The 23968-nt window shown below is 44.8% G+C and overlaps 1 protein-coding gene across 2 annotated transcripts in view; it reads right to left on the bottom strand.

Annotated features, from left to right (window-relative positions):
• The window catches only part of MFSD14A (major facilitator superfamily domain containing 14A), a 247077-nt gene that overhangs the window by 146841 nt on the left and 76268 nt on the right, over positions 1-23968 (bottom strand). For both annotated transcript variants that reach the window (XM_053693728.1, XM_053693729.1), the window contains 2 exons: positions 16762-16889; positions 8780-8894 (listed from right to left, as the gene is read on the bottom strand). In XM_053693728.1, coding sequence (XP_053549703.1) covers positions 8780-8894; positions 16762-16889 — 243 coding nt within the window. The remainder of the gene's footprint in view (positions 1-8779; positions 8895-16761; positions 16890-23968) is intronic.

Below are 23968 nucleotides of genomic sequence, written 5' to 3'. Positions count from 1 at the left end.
CCCAGATATTTTATGGGGACAGCGAAAGGAAACGTCTTGTAAAGACAGGAGACGGGAAAAGAGGAATCCCTGAATTCTCCCATTCCTGTGGAAAAAAAAACTTGCACGATCTGGAACAGGAAAAGACTTCCACAAAGGAATCCTAGCAAAACATTAAATTTACTAGATCTTAGGGTTGACAACGACAAGATATCGGAGTCGTCCAAAGTAGCCAGAACCTGCTTTAACAATACACGAGGTGTTCAGGCATAAATCTGAGGGTTACCCCATCAGCATCAGATGAAGGAATTATACTGTCCAAATCTGAGGTTTCCCCCTCAGAGGCTACCAACGTATCCTCCTCATTAGACCTATGAGGAAGGGCAATCTGAGTAGCAGCAGGCGGAACAGAAACCTTACGATCTGAATCTCTAATGTTCCTCTTGCAATTTCCCTTAGTAAAGGAAAAGCAGATAATGCCACAGATACCGCAGAAGATATCTGGGCAGCAAATTCTGCAGGCAAATAACTCCTCCAGGAGATAGAGAGGAACCACAGGGAACTGCATGCAACACCATTGAGGCTTGGGGCGTAAAAGGAGAAAACTGTGGCATTGCCTAAACAGCATCATCATAAGAGACATTAGCTCAGATATTTAACAATCTATTAATTATGCAGCACGTAATTGTATATGTCAAACAAATTGTGCCACAGGGCATAACCAGCCTATAATAATAAAAACTGAGACACCCATGTCCTGGTATTTAGTACTGATATACCTGACAGAAGGGGTATGAGACACACCTGGAAGTTATTTTGCTGTATCTCAAGAGACAAAATCATAAATTTAAAAGAAACAGGCCTATGCTCCAGGATCCTGAAAAAAAGTCTCAAGTCATTGTGACAGACCCTTCTGTCAGGACTGAAGGAGTTAACTGTGTTCAGCTTTAAGAAGCTAATTTCTAACGACAAGGTTACTAGCCTCAGCTATTGTATACTGTCATTAAAGTTAGTGATAAACATTCCATTGTTTAATCACCTCTAGAGAGCAGACGCCTAGTGATAAGAAAAGCCAAGTGTGTGTCTTGTGTTTAAGTTGTTATCAGCTTGAGCAAGGTATTCTATTGTATCATGTCAAAGGGCGTGTTCCCTCCATCTAATGTACAACATTCTTTCAACCCCCCATCTGGGGTCTAACCTGCATAAATACTGGGCATATGGCCCTTAATAAAGTTCACTTTGTTTTACCTTGAATGTGGAGCCTGGTCTCATGTTTGAGGGGAAATACTGGCTGGGTTGTGAGTTGCTGATCCCATATTCAGGACATTGTTCATCTGGTGTTAACCCTTGGTACCCTGTTGGTACCGTAACAGTCATAATGAAAAGTCTCAGGCTTGGCTAAAAAATACAAGATTATTACCACCAAGCATCAGTGGAAAATTACTTTATTTATTTACACTTTTCTTGGTTGTATTGGAGATGGCAGCTCCATTTAGCATATAACTAGTGCCCTCTATTGGGCACTGGAGTACGTCTAACTCAAACCATGTTTAAACATAGATGTTATTCCAAAGACCGTGCATCTAAGAGCACGGTATTTAACAAGGAAAAACAACCCAAAATTAATAGCTTTTCAAGTAAAAGAAGCACAGCTCCGTAGAATCACGCATCTACAGATACATTGCTCAGTTCTGTCAGATAAGAAAAGGAGGCGTGGTCACTTGACCAGCTCAGAGACGAAAATGGTACTTCTCCGCCAAACATAGGAAGAACAAGGCGAGAACATAAGCACGGCTTTCAGAAATGAGGCACGCAGTTATTTTATCAGCCAAGAAACTACCACTTCAGCATCAAAACTCAGCGAGAGTCGCTCCGCAGAAAACGAAGTAAAAACATTTGCACCTCATTTTCCAGATACTTTACTGTCAGGACCCCTCTCAATGTGAAAACAATCTTGCCGCTCTTACAATACAAAATGTGTCTTTTAAAAGAGCGCACTTTTAAGCATCTGATGCCTCGGAGGAAATTGAGCCGTTATAGGTATAAAATCTGAGTGATCATAAATACAAAGGAATAATGGTTAAATAGAGGGATCAATTAACCCTAATGAGCCTCTACCCACATGAGCCATAACATAGTCAGGTAATACTTAACCCAAAAAGTATTAACCCCTAGTCTCCTTTAGTCACAATGCGTGCCTGCGTCCTGCCTAGAATGTCCTTCCCCAGGATATATAAGTCCCAGATATAATGCAGCATAAAACTTACAGAAGTGCATGTAACCCAAACATAGAAGACCAAGCACTTACTTGCATCTAGCCGTCCAGCAGGAGGACAGCTTACCCGGTGTGAGAGGATGCCACTCCTCACATAGACCTGTAGAAAAAGAAAGAACAGAGTAAATCTACTCTGGCTTTCTATACCTAGGGCAGCAACATGGAAAGGAAAACGCAGTAAAGCCCACTTCACAAGTTCCTAACTGCTTTAAAGCCACCACCACTCTACTGAAGAGATTAACATGGACTACGGCTATACCCAATCCTTGAAAAAGGGGAAAGAACAGAGTAAACCTACTCTGGCTTTCTATACTGTAAAAATCTTGCTTGAAGAGAAATAAATCCAATTTTTCTTCAGACACCACGGGCTCCATTACATATGCGGCATCGCCCGCAAAAGCTTGCACCGCCGGTTTTTACGCGATTTTAGTATTACATATACGGCGTAGCATACAAGTTACGCGTAAATATTTCACCAGTCGGCCGTATTTTTTTCTCCCATAGATTAACATAGAACAGTCGCGCAATTTGGTATCCAATATACAGCGTAAGGACTTACGCGCGCATTATTCAGAAAATCTACTCCATTCTCATCTCGCCACACATTACAGGCAGCAACCCTTGCACTAACTAAAAAAACAGCGTAACTCCCTGGAAGCCTTAACAAACCGATACATTTAAACAGCATCTCAAATAGTTAAAGGGACAGTATACTATGAGATTTGTTTTTTAAGCTGTATTTGTTTTATTTAAGCTGTATTTGAAATAGCTGATTTTGTATTTTGAAGCCACAACATAATCAAATGCACGGAGCTTGTAGGTATAATCATATTTTATTACTTTATCACATTGTGTACATATACTTGCTTATTTACTTTATAATTCTTCTTAAAACAATCACCAATACTTGGAGAGAACAATGGGCAATCATAATTGTATTACCTTTATCTCTTTAGAACCCATTGGGAGTGTAATTTATTCTACTGTTAACACAGCTTGGCATTGATGCTACAATATATAATGGGACAGTCAAGTCCAAAGAAAACCTTCTTGTTTCAAATAGGGCATGTCATTTCAAACAACTTTCCAATTTAATTCTAACACCATTTTTGCTTTGTTCTCTTGGTATTCTTAGTTGAAAGATAAACATAGGATGGCTCATATGATAATTTCTAAGACCTTGAAGGCCACCTCTTTGCAATTGTGTCAAACAAATCACAAACACAACCTCTCACCTGCAGCCTTAAAACACCCGATAATGCACACCCTATCAGTAACATCAGTATTATATATACCCATGTGTCAATTTATATTGGATGTGAGATACATTGATTTACATCTTAGAAGTGAATATTACTATATTTACCCTTCATCAACAACTATTGTGGATGTGAGTTATACAAGAATATGTCATAAACATGATAATTTTACCTGTTATTGCCATTTCCACACAGGTCATATTATATGTTTTAACAATATTAGTGTAATAAAACACATCTTACATGAATGTGTATGACAATGACATGGTAAATAACAGAGGACAAGGTTTATGGTGAACTATAATAATATTTATTTTTTTGGCTTCTTTGATGAGGGAGCTGAGGTGCCTGTAGTGGATGTCCTTGTTTTCCTGGTTTTAGAAGATTCTGATGTTTCTGCTGGGGTGCTGGCCACAGATGATAGGCTGGAGGCAGCGTCCTGCTGGTGTGTAAAGTGCTCAACCAACACACCCAAGAGTTGATTTGTTCTCTCCATCTATTGTCCATCTGCATATCAGACAGAATTCGCATCATCTGTGACTGGTTCTGGACACTTGCACTTAACGATGCTGCCATGTCCCTCAGTAGCTCTATGCTACGTTGTTGTATCCTCTCTTGCCTCCTAAAGAACCTCTCTTGGCCTCTTTATATGCTCTCAGTGCTTGTTATGAGCCTTCTCTGGAGTGCAATGTATTCCTCACCCAGGGGAGAATACAATGCATCCACAGGCTCTTGAGCAACAGGGCTTCTAGTTGCTTGTGGGGCATGCGCAGCTGCATCTGCTCGTGGGGCGTGCGCAGCTGCATCTGCTCGTGGGGCGTGCTCACCTGCATCTGCTCGTGCGGCGTGCTCACCTGCATCTGCTCGTGCGGCAGGTTCAGCTGCATCTGCTCGTGCGGCAGGTTCAGCTGCATCTGCTCGTGCGGCAGGTTCAGCTGCATCTGCTCGTGCGGCAGGTTCAGCTGCATCTGCTCGTGCGGCAGGTTCAGCTGCATCTACTGGATGCTCGTGGGGCAGGTTCAGCTGCATCTACTGGATGCTCGTGGGGCAGGTTCAGCTGCATCTACTGGATGCTCGTGGGGCAGGTTCAGCTGCATCTACTGGATGCTCGTGGGGCAGGTTCAGCTGCATCTACTGGATGCTCGTGGGGCAGGTTCAGCTGCATCTACTGGATGCTCGTGGGGCAGGTTCAGCTGCATCTACTGGATGCTCGTGGGGCAGGTTCAGCTGCATCTACTGGATGCTCGTGGGGCAGGTTCAGCTGCATCTACTGGATGCTCGTGGGGCAGGTTCAGCTGCATCTACTGGATGCTCGTGGGGCAGGTTCAGCTGCATCTACTGGATGCTCGTGGGGCAGGTTCAGCTGCATCTACTGGATGCTCGTGGGGCAGGTTCAGCTGCATCTACTGGATGCTCGTGGGGCAGGTTCAGCTGCATCTACTGGATGCTCGTGGGGCAGGTTCAGCTGCATCTACTGGATGCTCGTGGGGCAGGTTCAGCTGCATCTACTGGATGCTCGTGGGGCAGGTTCAGCTGCATCTACTGGATGCTCGTGGGGCAGGTTCAGCTGCATCTACTAGATGCTCGTGGGGCAGGTTCAGCTGCATCTACTGGATGCTCGTGGGGCAGGTTCAGCTGCATCTACTGGATGCTCGTGGGGCAGGTTCAGCTGCATCTACTGGATGCTCGTGGAGCATGTTCAGCTGCATCTACTGGATGCTCGTGGGGCAGGTTCAGCTGCATCTACTGGATGCTCGTGGGGCAGGTTCAGCTGCATCTGATGGTGCTTGAGGTGCAGCTGTAGTTTCGGATATATTTCCATCTGCAGATGGTGGAGCTCGTCCCATGGATGAGGATGGGGGAGGTCGTCCCATGGATGAAGATGGGGGAGGTCGTCCCATGGATGAGGATGGGGGAGGTCGTCCCATGGATGAGGATGGGGGAGGTCGTCCCATAGATGGGGGAGGTCGTCCCATGGATGAAGATGGGGGAGGTCGTCCCATGGATGAAGATGGGGGAGGTCGTCCCATGGATGAAGATGGGGGAGGTCGTCCCATGGATGAAGATGGGGGAGGTCGTCCCATGGATGAAGATGGGGGAGGTCGTCCCATGGATGAAGATGGGGGAGGTCGTCCCATGGATGAAGATGGGGGAGGTCGTCCCATGGATGAAGATGGGGGAGGTCGTCCCATGGATGAAGATGGGGGAGGTCGTCCCATGGATGAAGATGGGGGAGGTTGTCCCATGGATGAAGATGGGGGAGGTTGTCCCATGGATGAAGATGGGGGAGGTTGTCCCATGGATGAGGATGGGGGAGCTCTCATGGTTGATTGATAGTCAGACTGATGACCAGCGTGTGACCACTCAGCCTCTCCAATTAGCACTTCTTGTGACATAGTCTGTGGGTAAAATCCATGACTGACATGAGATTGTGTTGTGGGGGGGTAAATACATGAACCCTTTGTGGCTGTCTTGGGTCCCCCTCAAAGCCAAAGGAAGGATGTTCCTCTGGCCAGGAATCTTGCCAGGGGTCATATGTCAATGGCGGTGGCATTACTCCCAGGTCCTCAACTGAAGCCATCCAACCATGCTCATGCCTGGGAGCATACTGTTCTTGCGGTTGCCTGAGGACTGGTGGTGGTGATGGCATGGAAGTTTGCATCCTCGTGACAGGAGGTTCTGTGGAGGAGTCAAAGGATGAGAGCGATTAGTACAGTCAGAAATATGTCCATGTGGGCATACAATTACATGTGGCTTGTGGCCTGTGTTAGTATTGCACTATTCCACCTCATATGAATTGCATTGTTTTATGTAGCAGTAATGTCAAGTATAAATGTAGATGTTTTTGTTAGTAGGCCAAATACCATGCTCCTCACCGTGTACATGAATGTGTGATATTAAAGGATGTTATATCTCAAATACATATAATACTGGTGTGTGGGATGTTACTCACCAGCATGCTGTGCTGTGGTTGCAGCCCCTGAGTCACAAGCCCCTGGAAGTCCACGGACTGCTGTGATACTCAGGGACCTGCGTATCATCTCCTGCCAGGTGTTATACTCTATATCCAGGGATGGACCACCACCTGTTCCCTTCTGGTGCATAGCTTCCTGCCCCATCTTTTCTTTGACCCGCCTCTTGCAGTCATTTCAGCGCTTTTTCAGGCCCTCAACAGCCCTCCTCTGCAGGGCCACACTGTTGACAGCATCCTCTACCGCCAACCATGCAATTTTTCTCTTTTTGGCAATGCCTTTGCCCTTCTCCTGCCCGAAGAGGGCACTGTAATTGTCCATGATGGCCTGGACAAGGCCAACATTTTCGCAAATGAGAAGTTGGGACATCTCAGCCTCTCATCCTCCATGGCCACTTGGCTTCCTCCCTGTAATGTCCCTGGTGTGGGTTCCTCCCTATCCTCTCCCTCCTCTCCCCTTCTGTCCCCATGAGCACCCTTTGTCCCTCTCCTGGATGTGCCTGCTCTCTGGGGCTCTTGGGCATCTTCCCTCCCATCATCCCTTCTGGCTCTCCCTCTCCCCACTCTACTTACTCTCTGACGGGGACCCCACTACTCCTCCTGTCCTCTCCAATACTCCTCTCCCCGCCATCCTCACACTAAATCACACACTCACACTCCCAGTTCAATCACACACAATCACAACCAAACACTCAGCCTATCTCACTGTAAAACTCAAATAAAATATGTGTGAGGTGTTAGAAAAAAAAAGTGTGGTGTATTTGTATATATATGTATTCAATGTGTGCAATATGTAAGAATATGTGTAAGTGTACAAGCTTACTCAACAACAATGTGACCTAAATCCTCTGTTTGCGCCTCTCTCTCTACTCTCACTAATCCTCCACTCCAGTGTAGTGTGTTGTAGCTCAACGAACAATCCAAACACTGAAGAAAATGGCGGCTGCGCATGGGTTTATATATGAATTTGAATATCGTAATTACATGTCGCATTTTTATTTGAATTCCAGGTTCGTTTTTACACGTGTTAATAAAGAGTAGTTTTATACAAATTAGGTTGACACTTTCCGTGGACACAAGACTGGCGTAAGTTACTTGCGTCGACTAAAATGTGTATTTGCGCACATTTCAGAAGATCACAAGTTTGTCCTACTTACGCCAGTCTAGCATCTAACGGCGCAGTATATGTAAAACCCCAATGTGCGAAGTGAAATTACGGGCGGCTTGGGTTGCAACGCTTGCGCCGAAGCCTGCGCCGTATATGTAATGGAGCCCCAAAACTTCACCACCTCCATGAACCAAGGCAAAGAGAATAACTGGGGTTTGCGGGAAGGAAAGTGATTCTTAACAGCTTGACTGGGGTGCTCTTTGCCTCATCCTGCTGGCCAGGAGTGATATTCCCAACAGTAAATGATGACGTTGTAGACTCACCATATCTTAGGAAAGAAATATAAGTAAGTGTCTCCTCCATAGGCAACAAGTAACTAGAAAGCAAGGATCTATGGGCAGATGACTGACCCGGCTTCTTCCAGTAAAAGTCCCATCTGCAGCCCTGGACAATTTTCGCAGCAGTTACAGGTCTGACAGTAGCAATCTCCATCCTGACAGGGACCTGTGACACAAGGAAAATCTGGAAGTAGGATAGCATAAGTATACTGGAAGAAAGCATGGGAAGCTTCCCAGCGACATCCAGAGCTAACATTCACCAAAAATAAGAGAATTACGTGGCTACTAACAGCTCCCTAGTCCTTTCTTGCAGGAAACAATCCATTAAGGAACAAAGAACTTCAGCAGAGCACACCTCTCTGACATCCTCCTAGTAGACGAGGTAAAGAATTACTGGGATGGTAGGGGAAGTGGGAGGGATATTTCAATGTTTTGTTTGGGGTGTCTGCCTCTTGGTGGCCAGGAGAAGTATTTCCCATAGTTTATGAATGTTTTCGTGAACCCTCACTGCCATTAGAAGGAAATGTAACTTGGTATCACAAATGTATGTATACAAAAACAGTGTTGTGACCTACAATAAGTCTGACAGATAAATTCCTCCCTAACCAACCACAGCAATCTAGATGAAAGGCCAGGTGTGCTATTACTGCATCATGACTCAGACATCACACCATAAGCCTTATGTGACATGTTTTATTCACAATACAGGGTCACTGTTCAGTAAATAGCAAACACTTTTTCTATTTATTAAATATATAATAACTAAAAGTAATTCAGGTTCTCTGTGTATAAATAAAAAACACAAACTTGGCTGAATCCCACCTACAAACCAGTCAGTGAAAGACTTACCAGGCCGTATGCCATACTGCGCTCATGTTCCTGCGTTATATCAGCCACGTAAGCAAATACCACTGAGAAGGTGACAGCAAACACACCTGATACAGATATAACAGCAAAATACCACCTGCAAAACAAAACAAAGGATAGTAAGAGGTGAGCAGCAACACTGGCAATAACACGTACACACTGAGCAGATTAATATAGCACATGCATACACAGGAGAGCAGCACATAGAATAGAGCACAATCACAGAGATCACAGGTAGATTGTGCAGAGCCTGCTAGCATAACGCATGAGAGAAACTCGCACATATGAGCAGACTGTCACACAAGGATGGCAAGTACAAGAGGATACACGCGCGACCTGACACACAAGCACGTGGAGAGCAGCATATGAGCAGACTTGGTTTGCCACAGAATAGCAGCACACATGAGAATGTAGAGAACAAAACAAAAAGGAAATTTATGCTTACCTAATAAATGTATTTCTTCTACGATATGATGAGTCCATGGATTTCATCCTTACTTATGGGATAACGCCTCCTGATTAGCAGGAAGTGGCAAAGAGCACCACAGCAGAGCTGTATATATAGCTCCTCCCTTCCCTCCACCTCCAGTCATTCGACCGAAGTTAGGAAGAGAAAGGAAAAGTCAAAGGTGCAGAGGTGACTGAAGTTTAACAAAAAAATAATATAAACCTGTCTTGAAAATGACAGGGAGGGCCGTGGACTCGTCATATCGTAGAAGAAATAAATTTATCAGGTAAGCATAAATTTCCTTTTCTTCTACAAGATATGACGAGTCAACAAATTTCATCCTTACTTGTGGGACACAATACCAAAGCTACAGGACACGGATGAAAGGGAGGGACAAGACAGGAACCTAAACGTAAGGCACCACTGCTTGAAGAACCTTTCTCCCAAAACCAGCCTCAGAAGAAGCAAAAGTATCACATTTGTAAAATTTTGAAAAAGTATGAAGAGACGACCAAGTTGCAGCCTTGCAAATCTGTTCAACAGAAGCATTGTTTTAAAATGCCCATGAGGAAGCCACAGCCCTAGTAGAATGAGCCGTAATTCTTTCAGGAGGCTGCTGTCCAGCAGTCTCATATGCCAGACGGATGATACTCTACAGCCAAAAAGAAAGAGGTAGCCGTAGCTTTCTGACCCCTACGCTTTCCAGAAAAAACAATGAATAATGAAGATGATTGGCGGAAATCCTTAGTCGCCTGCAAGTAAAACTTCAGGGCACGGACCACGTCCAAGTTATGCAACAGACGCTCCTTCTTAGAAGAAGGGTTAGGACATAATGAAGGAACAACAATTTCCTGATTAATATTCTTATTAGAAACAACCTTAGGAAGGAAACCAGGTTTGGTACGTAACACCACCTTATCAGAATGGAAGATAAGATAAGGCGAGTCACATTGTAACGCTGAAAGCTCCGAAACTCTACGAGCAGAAGAAAAAGCAACCAAAAATAAAAAACTTTCCAAGATAACAACTTAATATCTATGGAATGCATGGGTTCAAACGGAACCCCTTGAAGAACATTAAGAACTAAATTCAAACTCCAGGGTGGAGCAATTGGTCTAAACACAGGCTTAATTCTCGTTAGAGCCTGACAAAAAGACTGAACGTCTGGAACATCTTCCAAACGTTTGTGTAGCAAAATCGATAAAGCAGAGATTTGTCCCTTTAAGGAACTCGCTGATAACCCTTTCTCCAATCCTTCTTGGAGAAAGGACAGAATCCTGGGAATCCTAACTCTACTCCATGAGTAGCCTTTGGATTCACACCAAAAAAGATATTTACGCCATATCTTATGATAGATCTTACTAGTGACAGGCATACGTGCCTGAATCAAAGTATCCATGACCGAATCAGAGAACCCCCATCTCCAAGCAGTCAGTTGCAGAGAAACTAGATTTGGGTGATGGAAGGGTCCCTGAATGAGATGGAAGCTTCCACGGTGGCAGAGAGGACATGTCCACTAGATCGGCATACCAAGTCCTGCGAGGCCACGCAGGTGTGATTAGAATTACTGAAGCCCTCTCCTGTTTGATCCGAGCAATCACTCGAGACAGGAGAGCAAACGGCGGAAACACATAAGCTAGGTTGAGCGACCAAGGCACTGCCAAGGCATCTATCAGTTCGGCCTGAGGATCCCTTGACCTGGATCTGTATCTTGGAAGCTTGGCATTCTGACGAGACGCCATCAGATCCAACTCCGGTCTGCCCCATCTGAGGATCAGAGTGGCAAAGACCTCCGGATGGAGTTCCCACTCCCCCGGATGAAACGTCTGTCTGCTTAAAAAGTCCGCTTGCCAGTTGTCCACTCCTGGGGTGTAGATTGCTGACAGATAACAAGAGTGGGCCTCCGCCCACCGAATTATCTTGGATACTTCTGTCATCGCTAAGGAACTCCTTGTTCCCCCCTGATGATTGATGTAAGCCACAATCGTGATGTTGTCCGACTGAAAGCGAATTAATTTGGCCGAAACCAACTGAGGCCACGCTTGAAGCGCATTGAATATTCCAGAATATTGATTGGAAGAAGCGACTCCGACTAAGTCCACACACCCTGAGCCTTCAGGGAATTCCAGACTGCACCCCAACCTAGAAGGCTGGCGTCCGTCGTCACTATAACCCATGAGGGCCTGCGAAAGCACGTCCCTTGGGACAGATGATCCTGAGACAACCACCAAAGAGAGTCTCTTGTCTCCTGATCCAGATTTATCTGAGGAGACAAATTTGCATAATCTCCTTTCCAATGTCTGAGCATGCTCAGCTGTAGTGGCCTGAGATGAAAACGAGCAAACGGAATGATGTCCATTGCCGCCACCATTAATCCAATTACCTCCATGCACTGGGCCACTGATGGCCGAGGATTGGACTGAAGGGCTCGGCATGTATTCAGAATCTTTAACTTTCTGACCTCTGTCAAGAAAATTTTCATGGATATGGAATCTATTAGTGTTCCCAGGAAGGGAACCTTGGTCTGTGGAATCAATGAACTCTTTTCTAGATTCACCTTCCACCCGTGAGTCCTCAGAAAGGACAGAACCATGTCTGTATGAGACTTTGTCAGATGGTAAGACGCCTGGATCAGAATATCGTCTAGATAAGGCGCCACTGCAATACCCTGCGGCCTGAGAAAAGCCAAAAGGGACCCTAAAACCTTCGTGAAGATCCTGGGTGCTGGGAGCCACAAACTGAAAATGTTTGTCCAGGAAGGCAAACCTTAGGAACTGATGATGATCCTTGTGGATAGGGATATGCATCCTTCAAGTCCACGGTAGTCATATATTGACCCTCCTGGATCAATGGCAGAATTGTTCGAATAGTCTCCATTTTGAAGGATGGGACTCTGAGAAACTTGTTTAGACTCTTGAGATCTAAAATGGGTCTGAACGTTCTCTCTTTTTTGGGAACCACGAAAACATTTGAGTAAAACCCCTGTCCCTGTTCCAATCTTGGAACGGGACGAATTACTCCCATAGTAGAGAGGTCTTTTACACAACGTAAGAACGCCTCTCTTTTAGTCTGGTCTGCAGACAATCGTGAAAGAAGGAACCTCCCCCATGGGAGAGAACTTTTGAACTCCAGCTGATACCCTTGGGACACGATCTCCAGTGTCCAAGGATCCTGAACATCTCTTACCCAAGCCTGGACAAAGAAAGAGAGTCTGCCCCCTACTAGATCCGGTCCTGGATCGGGGGCCACCCCTTCATGCTGTCTTGGTAGCAGCAGCGGGCTTCTTGGGTTGTTTACCCTTGTTCCATGTCTGGTTGGGTCTCCAGACAGATTTGACCTGAGCAAAATTCCCTTCCTGCTTGGCGGAGGAAGAGGAAGAAGAGGGGACTCCTCTAAAGCTCCGAAAGGAGCTAAAATTATTTTGTTTACCCCTCAGTTTAGTTGTTTTATCCTGAGGTAGGAGATGACCCTTACCTCCCGTAATGTCAGAAATGATTTCTTTCAAGTCAGGCCCGAATAGGGTCTTTCCTTTGAAAGGAATAGCCAAAAACTTTGACATAGATGACCCATCTGCAGACCAAGATTTTAACCATAACGCTCTACGTGCTAAAATGGCAAATCCGGCATTCTTAGCCGCCAATTTGGCAATCTGAAAGGCGGTATCTGTAATAAAAGAATTAGCCAGCTTAAGAGCCTTAATTCTGTCTAAAATATCCTCTAAAGGAGACTCAGTTTTGAGGGACTCTTCTAAGGCCTCAAACCAGAAGGCCGTCGCAGTGGTAACTGGCACAATGCAGGCCGTTGGTTGTAAGAGAAAACCCTGATGAATAAACAATTTCTTTAGAAGACCCTCCAATTTCTTATCCATAGGGTCTTTGAAAGCACAGCTGTCGTCAATAGGAATCGTTGTACGCTTAGCCAGGGTAGATATAGCTCCTTCCACCTTAGGGACTGTTTGCCAAGAGTCCCGAACAGTGTCAGATATAGGATACATCTTTTTGAAATTAGGAGAGGGTGAAAACGGGATACCCGGTCCCATTCCCTCTTAATAATCTCTGAGATTCTCTTAGGAACCGGAAAAACGCCAGTGTAAGCAGGTACCTCTAAGTATTTGTCCATCTTACACAATTTCTCTGGTGGAACCACAATAGGATCACAGTCATCCAGAGTCGCTAAAACCTCCCTAAATAACAGACGGAGGTGTTCAAGCTTAAATTTAAAGGACATGACGTCCAAGTCCGTCTGAGGTAATGCACTTCCCGAATCGGAAAGTTCCCCCTCAGACAGAAGTTCCCTGACCCCCAATTCAGATCCCTGTGAGGGTACATCGGAAATGGTTAACAACGCATCAGAGGGCTCAGCATTCAAATTGACCTCTGTCCTACTGTGTTTACCCTGTAAAACTGGCAACTTAGATAATACCTCTGTAAGGGTAGTTGACATAACTGCAGCCATATCCTGCAGAGTAAATGAATTAGACGCGGTTGAAGAACCAGGCATTGCTTGGGTTGGCGTTAAAGGTTATGACGCTTGGGGAGAAGTTAGCGGTATACCTTGATTCTCCTCAGACTGAGAATCATCTTTAGATAAATTTTTTGCTTTACATTGTAAGGCCCTCTCAGTACACAAGGGGCAAAAAGTCAGAGGGGGTTCCACAGTGGCATCTAAACACATAGAGCAAGGAGTTTTCTCCTCAGTGTCAGACATGTTAAACAGACTAGCAATACTATTAATAGTCATACTTGCTTAAATATTGATCTCTGAATTAAATTAAATGTGAAAAAAATTAATGCCAAAAAAACTGTACTGTGCCTTTAAATTTTTAAAGCGCAACTATTTTTTTGAAAACTGCAAAAACGTCTTTTGACCAGAAAAAAAACTGTTTCAAGTGCCCAAAATACTCTTAATATTGCATCCACTTGTCTATATATGCAAAAATGCTAAATATATCGTTTATAACAAGATTTTAATACTTATATAAATATGGCCCCTGCACCACGCCACAGCTCTGCTGTGGAGCCTACCTGCCCCGGAATGAAGTTGTTGAAGCTGCTATATCATGAAAGTACTTTTCGATAGGTTAGTAGACAAATCAGGCCACTCAGAGCCCCAGTCTCTGCTGCTATGTCCGGAGGAACACTGCGCGTCTGAAATTAGGCCCCGCCCACCGTGGGCGTACACAGAATCTAAGACCCGCATGTGCCCCCTTGATATGCAGGCTAAATCGTAACCCTGCAGTCCTGCACCAGGAATAAAGTTAACAGTGCATCAAGTAAAAAAAACGCATCTCCCAGCGTCCAGCCCCAGATAAGCCCCAAAGGTCTTTACCTACTTTAGGCAAATACCATAAAATAAAATAAAGGGATTTCAGGTACACCATTCTTTCATTAGTGCATACTGCTTACCCTTCCCCATATAGGGGACAATGACAGTCTGTTCCGATTTAATCTCCCCAGAAACAAAAGACTGCACATACCTCAATGCTGCTTGTAGCAAGACACAGTTCTCCACACTGAAGATCTTCTCACACATACCTTCAGCTGCGTTGTGGGAACCATTATGGATCTTAGATAATGTTTGCTAAGATCATTAACATCAGGGCAGAAAATAATATGTCTCCACTCCTCTTGGGAAGCAATAGACCGACAATTTCCCCCTGAGAAAAATAGTACTCTCTGGCACCATTTTAAAATAAAAAAACTTCTTGATTGAAGAATCTAAACTAACACCTCACTTTACCTTTTCCTATCACTAACACAAGCAAAGAGAATGACTGTGGGTGGAGGGAAGGGAGGAGCTATATAGACAGCTCTGCTGTGGTGCTCTTTGCCACTTCCTGTTAGCAGGAGGTTAATATCCCACAAGTAAGGATGAAATCTGTGGACTCGTCATATCTTGTAGAAGAAAGCTAAGCTAATAACAGTAGCGCACACACACACACTGACACACACAACAGGCTAGTAACAGAGCACATACACACTGACACGCACAACAGGCTAGTAACAGAGCACACACACACACAACAGGCTAGTAACAGAGCACACACACACTGACACACACAACAGGCTAGTAACAGAGCACACACACACTGACACGCACAACAGGCTAGTAACAGAGCACACACACACACTGACACGCACAACAGGCTAGTAACAGAGCACACACACACACTGACACACACAACAGGCTAGAGCGCGCACACACACACCAGACTAGTAACAGAGCACACACACACACACACCAGACTAGTAACAGAGCACACACACACACTGACACGCACAGCAGGCTAGTAACAGAGCACACACACTGACACGCACAACAGGCTAGTAACAGAGCACACACGCACACACACACACACACACACTGACACGCACAACAGGCTAGTAACAGAGCACACACACTGACACGCACAACAGGCTAGTAACAGAGCACACACACACACTGACACGCACAACAGGCTAGTAACAGAGCACACACACACACACTGACACGCACAACAGGCTAGTAACAGAGCACACACACACACTGACACGCACAACAGGCTAGTAACAGAGCGCACACACACACTGACACGCACAACAGGCTAGTAACAGAGCACACACACACACTGACACGCACAACAGGCTAGTAACAGAGCGCACACACACTGACACGCACAACAGGCTAGTAACAGAGCACACACACACACTGACACGCACAACAGGCTAGTAACAGAGCACACACACACACTGACACGCACAACAGGCTAGTAACAGAGCACACACACACACTGACACGCACAACAGGCTAGTAACAGAGCGCATACACACTGACACGCACAACAGGCTAGTAACAGAGCGCATACACACTGACACGCACAACAGGCTAGTAACAGAGCACACACACACACTGACACGCACAACAGGCTAGTAACAGAGCGCACACACACTGACACGCACAACAGGCTAGTAACAGAGCACACACACACACACACTGACACGCACAACAGGCTAGTAACAGAGCACACACACACACACACACTGACACACACAACAGGCTAGTAACAGAGCACATACACACCGACACGCACAACAGGCTAGTAACAGAGCACACACACACTGACACACACAACAGGCTAGTAACAGAGCACACACACGCACACACAGACATGCACAATGACAGACAGATCAGATAGTAACAGAACACACACACACTGACACACACAACAGGCTAGTAACAGAGCACACACATGCACACACAGACATGCACAATGACAGACAGATCAGATAGTAACAGAACACACACACACTGACACACACAACAGGCTAGTAACAGAGCACACACACACACAGACATGCACAATGACAGACAGATCAGATAGTAACAGAGCACACACACTGACATGCACAATGACAGGCAGATGAGCTAATAACACACACACACACACGCACAATGACAGGTAGTTCAGGTGATGGGCAGTTTGGAGTAGGAGAGCAGCACACACAGGAATTAACCAGCACCACATAAAGTCCCTCACCATGGGCTGATCTTCATTAGAGGAATGGGAGCACATGTGAAGAAAACGGTTAGCAGCAGGAAGGATTTTCTCCCCCATACGTCCGACAGTGCCCCTATCAGGGGAGCACTAAGGAATGACAGCAAACCCTATGGTGACACAAAGGTTTTAGTCACTTATACATGTTATGTACTTGCAGCAGGGAGATCCCACCCCTCAGGCTTCTGGAAAGGGGTTTCTACATAGCCCCATGATTAGTGGTAACCTACCCACCAGTACAGTTCGACCAGGAGTAGAGATGGGAAGGCCTTTAAAAAAATATGGAAAAATTTGGGGGGAAAACAGGTTTTTTTTGCTTTTTTTTCCCAAGACGTTTGTTTTTTCTGGAAAAATTTTAAAAAAATATGGAGTGTGAAATATGTTATTTTACAATGATAAATAATGTGTCTGTGACATGGTATAGAAACTATATAACATGAAGGCCTTAATGAAAGGCTTCTGAGACTTTATTTAAAGTCTCAAATCCTTGCACGTTCTCTCAGCTGAAGACAAACAAATCCTGCAATACAATGCAAGTACACTGTACTTCTCAATGCAATTCTGAAATAAGAGAAATATGTATTTCTGCCTCTAGGGGCACTGCAGAGGAAAGGCTTCAGTTTAGTTTGCATGTGGGCTCTATCTTGTACCTCCTACAGTGGGTGATTGTTGGTGTACAGTAGATGATGGTTTCTGTCCTCTCAAGCTTTAATTGAGAGAGGAGGTTACATTTGTCTGACAAATTAGTTTATCTTTATAACCTTTAGCTAAATGATTCCTATGAATATTCTCCCCCATCACAGCATAATGTTTACCTATAGTCTTGCCAGTAAATTGTAAGTTTTTTTCCTCTTCTCAGTAAAATGGTGACACCAACATCTAGAGTTTGGAAACATTTCCACAGTGCAATTGCTGCTGAGAGCAAAGCCAAAGCTGCAAATTGCAAATACTGTGAAAAACAAAATTTATGCTTACCTGATAAATTGATTTCTTCTATGGTAAGACGAGTCCACATTGTGGGATATTATCCTTCCCTACAGGAAGTGGCAAAGAGCACTACAGCAGAGCTGTCTATATAGCTCCTCCCTTAGCTCCACCCCCCAGTCATTCGACCGAAGGTACAGGAAGAAAAAGGAGAAACTACAAGGTGCAGAGGTGACTGAGTTTAAATCAAAAAAATATAATCTGTCTTAAAATGACAGGGCGGGCTGTGGACTTGTCTTACCATAGAAGAAATTCATTTATCAGGTAAGCATAAATTTAGTTTTCTTCTATAAAGGTAAGACGAGTCCACGGATTCATCCTTTACTTGTGGGATACAATACCAAAGCTACAGGACACGGATGAATGGGAGGGACAAGACAGATGGTTAAACAGAAGGCACCACTGCTTGAAGAACTTTTCTCCCAAAAATAGCCTCCGAAGAAGCAAAGGTATCAAATTTGGAAAATTTGGAAAAGGTATGAAGCGAAGACCAAGTCGCAGCCTTACAAATCTGTTCAACAGAAGCATCATTTTTAAAAGCCCATGTGGAAACCACCGCTCTAGTAGAGTGAGCTGTAATTCTTTCAGGAGGCTGTTGTCCAGCAGTATTGTATGCCAAACAGATGATGCTTTTTAGCCAAAAGGCAAGAGAGGTAGCCGTAGCTTTTTGACCTCTACGTTTTCCAGAATAGACAACAAAAAAACAGAATTTATGCTTACCTGATAAATTACTTTCTCCAACGGTGTGTCCGGTCCACGGCGTCATCCATTACTTGTGGGAAATATTCTCCCCCACAGGGAAAGGCAAGGAGAGCACACAGCAAGAGCTGTCCATATAGCTCCCCTCTGGCTCCGCCCTCCAGTCATTCGACCGACGGTTAGGAGAAAAAGGAGAAACTATAGGGTGCCGTGGTGACTGTAGTGTATAAAGAAACATTTTTCAACCTGATTATGAAACCAGGGCGGGCCGTGGACCGGACACACAGTTGGAGAAAGTAATTTATCAGGTAAGCATAAATTCTGTTTTCTCCAACATTGGTGTGTCCGGTCCACGGCGTCATCCATTACTTGTGGGAACCAATACCAAAGCTTTAGGACACGGATGAAGGGAGGGAGCAAATCAGGTTACCTAAATGGAAGGCACCACGGCTTGCAAAACCTTTCTCCCAAAAATAGCCTCCGAAGAAGCAAAAGTATCAAATTTGTAGAATTTGGCAAAAGTGTGCAGAGAAGAACAAGTCGCTGCCTTACATATCTGGTCAACAGAAGCCTCGTTCTTGTAGGCCCATGTGGAAGCCACAGCCCTAGTAGAGTGAGCTGTGATACGGTCAGGAGGCTGCCGACCGGCAGTCTCATAAGCCAAGCGGATAATGCTTTTCAGCCAGAAAGAGAGAGAGGTAGCAGTAGCTTTTTGACCTCTCCTCTTACCAGAGTAAACGACAAACAAGGATGAGGTTTGTCTAAAATCTTTTGTTGCTTCTAAATAGAACTTTAAAGCACGAACAACATCTAAATTGTGTAATAAACGTTCCTTCTTTGAAACTGGATTCGGACACAGAGAAGGAACAACTATTTCCTGGTTGATGTTCTTGTTGGAAACAACTTTTGGAAGAAAACCAGGCTTAGTACGCAAAACAACCTTATCTGAATGAAAAACCAGATATGGTGGATTACACTGCAAAGCAGATAATTCAGAAACTCTTCTAGCAGAAGAAATAGCAACCAAAAACAGAACTTTCCAAGATAATAACTTAATATCTATGGAATGTAAAGGTTCAAACGGAACCCCTTGAAGAACTGAAAGAACTAAATTTAGACTCCAAGGAGGAGTCATGGGTCTGTAAACAGGCTTGATTCTAACCAAAGCCTGAACAAAAGCTTGTACATCTGGCAAAGCTGCCAGACGTTTGTGCAACAAGACAGATAAAGCAGAAATCTGTCCTTTTAGAGAACTAGCTGACAACCCTTTATCCAAACCTTCTTGGAGAAAGGAGAGAATCTTTGGAATTTTAATCTTACTCCAGGAGAATCCCTTGGATTCACACCAACAGATATATTTTTTCCATATTTTATGGTAAATCTTTCTAGTCACAGGCTTTCTGGCTTGGACCAGAGTATCTATCACAGAATTTGAAAACCCACGCTTGGATAAAATCAAGCGTTCAATTTCCAAGCAGTCAGCTGCAGAGAAACTAGATTTGGATGTTCGAATGGACCTTGTACTAGAAGATCCTGTCTCAAAGGTAGCTTCCATGGTGGAGCCGATGACATATTCACCAGGTCTGCATACCAAGTCCTGCGTGGCCACGCAGGAGCTATCAGAATCACCGAGGCCTTCTCCTGTTTGATCCTGGCTATGAGCCTGGGAAGGAGAGGAAACGGTGGAAACACATACGCTAGGTTGAACGACCAAGGCGCCACTAATGCATCCACTAGAGTCGCCTTGGGATCCCTGGATCTGGACCCGTAGCAAGGAATCTTGAAGTTCTGACGGGACGCCATTAGATCCATGTCTGGAATGCCCCATAATTGGGTTAACTGAGCAAAGACCTCCGGATGGAGTTCCCACTCCCCCGGATGGATAGTCTGACGACTCAAATAGTCCGCCTCCCAGTTGTCTACTCCTGGGATGTGAATAGCAGATAGATGGCAGGAGTGATTCTCTGCCCATTGGATTATCTTGGTTACTTCCTTCATCGCTAGGGAACTCTTTGTTCCCCCCTGATGATTGATGTACGCAACAGTCGTTATGTTGTCCGACTGAAATCTTATAAACCTGGCTTCCGCTAGCTGAGGCCAAGCCAGGAGCGCATTGAATATTGCTCTTAGTTCCAAAATGTTTATCGGGAGAAGCGACTCTTCCCGCGACCATAGGCCCTGAGCTTTCAGGGAGTCCCAGACCGCGCCCCACCCCAAGAGGCTGGCGTCGGTCGTGACGATGACCCACTTCGGTCTGCGGAAACTCATTCCCTGAGACAGGTGATCCTGGGTCAACCACCAGAGAAGTGAGTCCCTGGTTACCTGGTCTACTTGAATTTGGGGAGACAAGTCTGTATAGTCCCCATTCCACTGATTGAGCATGCACAGCTGTAATGGTCTTAGATGAATTCGAGCAAAAGGAACCACGTCCATTGCTGCGACCATTAGTCCTATTACTTCCATGCATTGAGCTATGGAGGGTTGAGGAATAGAATGAAGAACTCGACAAGCGTTTAGAAGCTTTGTCTTTCTGACTTCTGTCAGGAAGATCTTCATTTCCACAGAATCTATTATTGTTCCCAGAAAAGGAACCCTTGTGGACGGTGACAGTGAACTCTTTTCTATGTTCACCTTCCACCCGTGAGATCTGAGAAAAGCCAACACAATGTCTGTGTGGGCCCTTGCTTTGGAAAGAGACGACGCTTGGATTAGGATGTCGTCTAGATAAGGTGCTACAGCGATGCCCCTCGGCCTTAGGACCGCTAGAAGGGACCCTAGCACCTTTGTGAAAATTCTGGGAGCGGTGGCTAAACCGAATGGAAGAGCCACAAACTGGTAATGTTTGTCCAGAAAGGCGAACCTCAGGAACTGATGATGAGTTTTGTGGATTGGGATATGCAGATACGCATCCTTTAGATCCACGGTAGTCAAAAATTGACCCTGCTGGATTGTCGTCAAGATTGTCCGAATGGTCTCCATTTTGAAGGATGGAACTCTGAGGAACTTGTTTAATATCTTTAAATCCAGAATTGGCCTGAAAGTTCCCTCTTTTTTGGGAACCACAAACAGGTTTGAGTAAAAACCTAGACCTTGTTCCCCGGAGGGGACTGGGTTTATCACTCCCATCTTTGATAGGTCTCTTACACAATGTAAGAATGCCTGTTTCTTTATCTGGTCTGAAGATAAGCGAGACAGGTGGAACCTTCCCTTTGGAGGAAGTCCCTTGAATTCTAGCAGGTATCCCTTGGAAACTATCTCTAGTGCCCAGGGATCCAGAACATCTCTTGCCCAAGCCTGAGCGAAGAGAGATAGTCTGCCCCCTACCAGATCCGGTCCCGGATCGGGGGCTACCCCTTCATGCTGTCTTGGTAGCAGCAGCAGGTTTCTTGGTCTGTTTACCCTTGTTCCAGCCTTGCATGGGTTTCCAAGCGGGTTTGGGCTGGGCCGCGTTACCTTCTTGTCTAGCGGCAGTGGAGTTATTAGCCGGTCCATTCCTGAAATTGCGAAAGGAACGAAAATTAGACTTGTTCTTAGCCTTAAAAGGCCTATCCTGTGGGAGGGCATGGCCCTTACCCCTAGTGATGTCTGAAATAATTTCCTTCAATTCCGGTCCAAAAAGGGTCTTAACCTTGAAAGGAATATTAAGTAACTTAGTCTTGGACGACACATCTGCCGACCAGGATTTTAGCCAAAGCGCCCTCCGCGCTACTATAGCAAAACCTGAGTTTTTCGCCGCCAATTTTGTTATTTGAAAGGCGGAATCCAATATAAAGGAATTAGCTAACTTTAATGCGTGAATTCTCTCCATGACTTCTTCATAGGAAGTCTCTTTCTGGAGCGACCTTTCTAGTTCCTCGAACCAAAAGGACGCCGCTGAAGTGACAGTAATAACACACATAGCTGGTTGAAGGATGAACCCTTGCTGAACAAAAATCTTTTTAAGCAATCCTTCCAATTTTTTATCCATAGGATCTTTGAAAGCGCATCTATCCTCTATAGGAATAGTTGTGCGCTTCGCTAGTGTTGAAACAGCTCCCTCAACCTTCGGGACCGTCTGCCATGCGTCCCTTCTAGGGTCTACTATGGGAAACATTTTTTTAAATATATAGGAGGTGGGGCAAAGGGTACACCTGGCTTCTCCCACTCCTTTTCCACTATGTTCGCTACCCTCTTAGGTATTGTAAAAGCGTCGTCGTGCACTGGGACCTCTAAAAATTTGTCCAATTTGCACAACTTCTCTGGTAATACCATAGAATCACAGTCATCCAGAGTAGCTAATACCTCCTTAAGCAAAGCGCGGAGATGTTCTAGCTTAAACTTAAATGCTACTATATCAGGTTCTGCCTGTTGAGAAATTTTTCCTGAGTCTGAAATTTCACCCTCAGACAGCCCTTCCCTCACAGCCAATTCCGATTGATGTGAGGGTAAAATAGATAAGGCATCGTCAGCGTCTGATTGTTCATCCTTTTTATCTGTATTTAAAACTGAACAATCACGCTTTCTCTGAAATGCTGGCAGTTTGGATAAAAGATTTGCTATAGAATTATCCACTACTGCTGTTAATTGTTGCATAGAAATAAGCAGTGGCGCGCTAGGTGTCGCCTGCACGGGCAAAGCTGGTGTAGACACAGAAGGAGAGGATGTAGAGCTATCCCCACTATCTTCATTAGATAAATCATCTTGGGCAACATTATGAAATGTAACAGAGCTGTCCTGATTTTGTTTGGACGCTATGGCACAATTATCACAAACACTCGAAGGGGGAACCATATTTGTCTCTATACACACAGAACATAGGTTATCTGATGGCACAGACATGTTAAACAGATTTAGGCAGGCAAACAATGCAATAAAAACGATTTTAAACAAAAACGTTACTGTCTCTTTAAATAATAAAATGACACACTTTATTTCTGAATGTTCAAAAAACTATGAAGGCAATATCCGATTTGTATGAAATTTGGACCCCAGTGTCTTAATGCTTAGAAAGTATTGCACAGCAAATATGGAGACTCTAGCTCTTAAAACAAGCAAACCGGAGCTAATTGTTGGATTTAACCGTTTTTATACACCACAATCCCAGCTACAGCCTTGCTGCAGCTTTTTACCTTCCTTGGGGGTCAACCATCCACAGAAATAAGCCTTCTGGAGTCACTTTCTGAGCCACAGGACCCTCTCACATGAAATTGCATGCACTGCCTTGAATTCAAACTGTGCAGTTGAAGCGCCAAAATGAGGCTTCCTCCCTCAGCACACTAGAGTGAAGGGGCCTTCCTGACTAGATTTAGGTGTCTAAAATAAGCCAGATCAATAAAAAACGTTCCCAAGTGTATATGAGCTTATAAATTATTTCAAATGGTATCATATTGTAATAAAAACTAATCGATTTGGCCCCTAACAGTGTCTACCAGCATAAAAATCAAAAAGGGGAAGCCTGTTATCTTTTTTGCTGAGGTGAAAGAAAAATGGCTTACCGTTTCCCCTGAGGGGAAAAATGACAGTCATC

Source organism: Bombina bombina, chromosome 10 (assembly GCF_027579735.1).
Source record: "Bombina bombina isolate aBomBom1 chromosome 10, aBomBom1.pri, whole genome shotgun sequence".
Taxonomy (NCBI): Eukaryota; Metazoa; Chordata; class Amphibia; order Anura; family Bombinatoridae; genus Bombina; species Bombina bombina.
The sequence above is the reverse complement of the archived record's forward strand: the minus strand, read 5'-3'. Positions and strand labels throughout refer to the sequence as shown.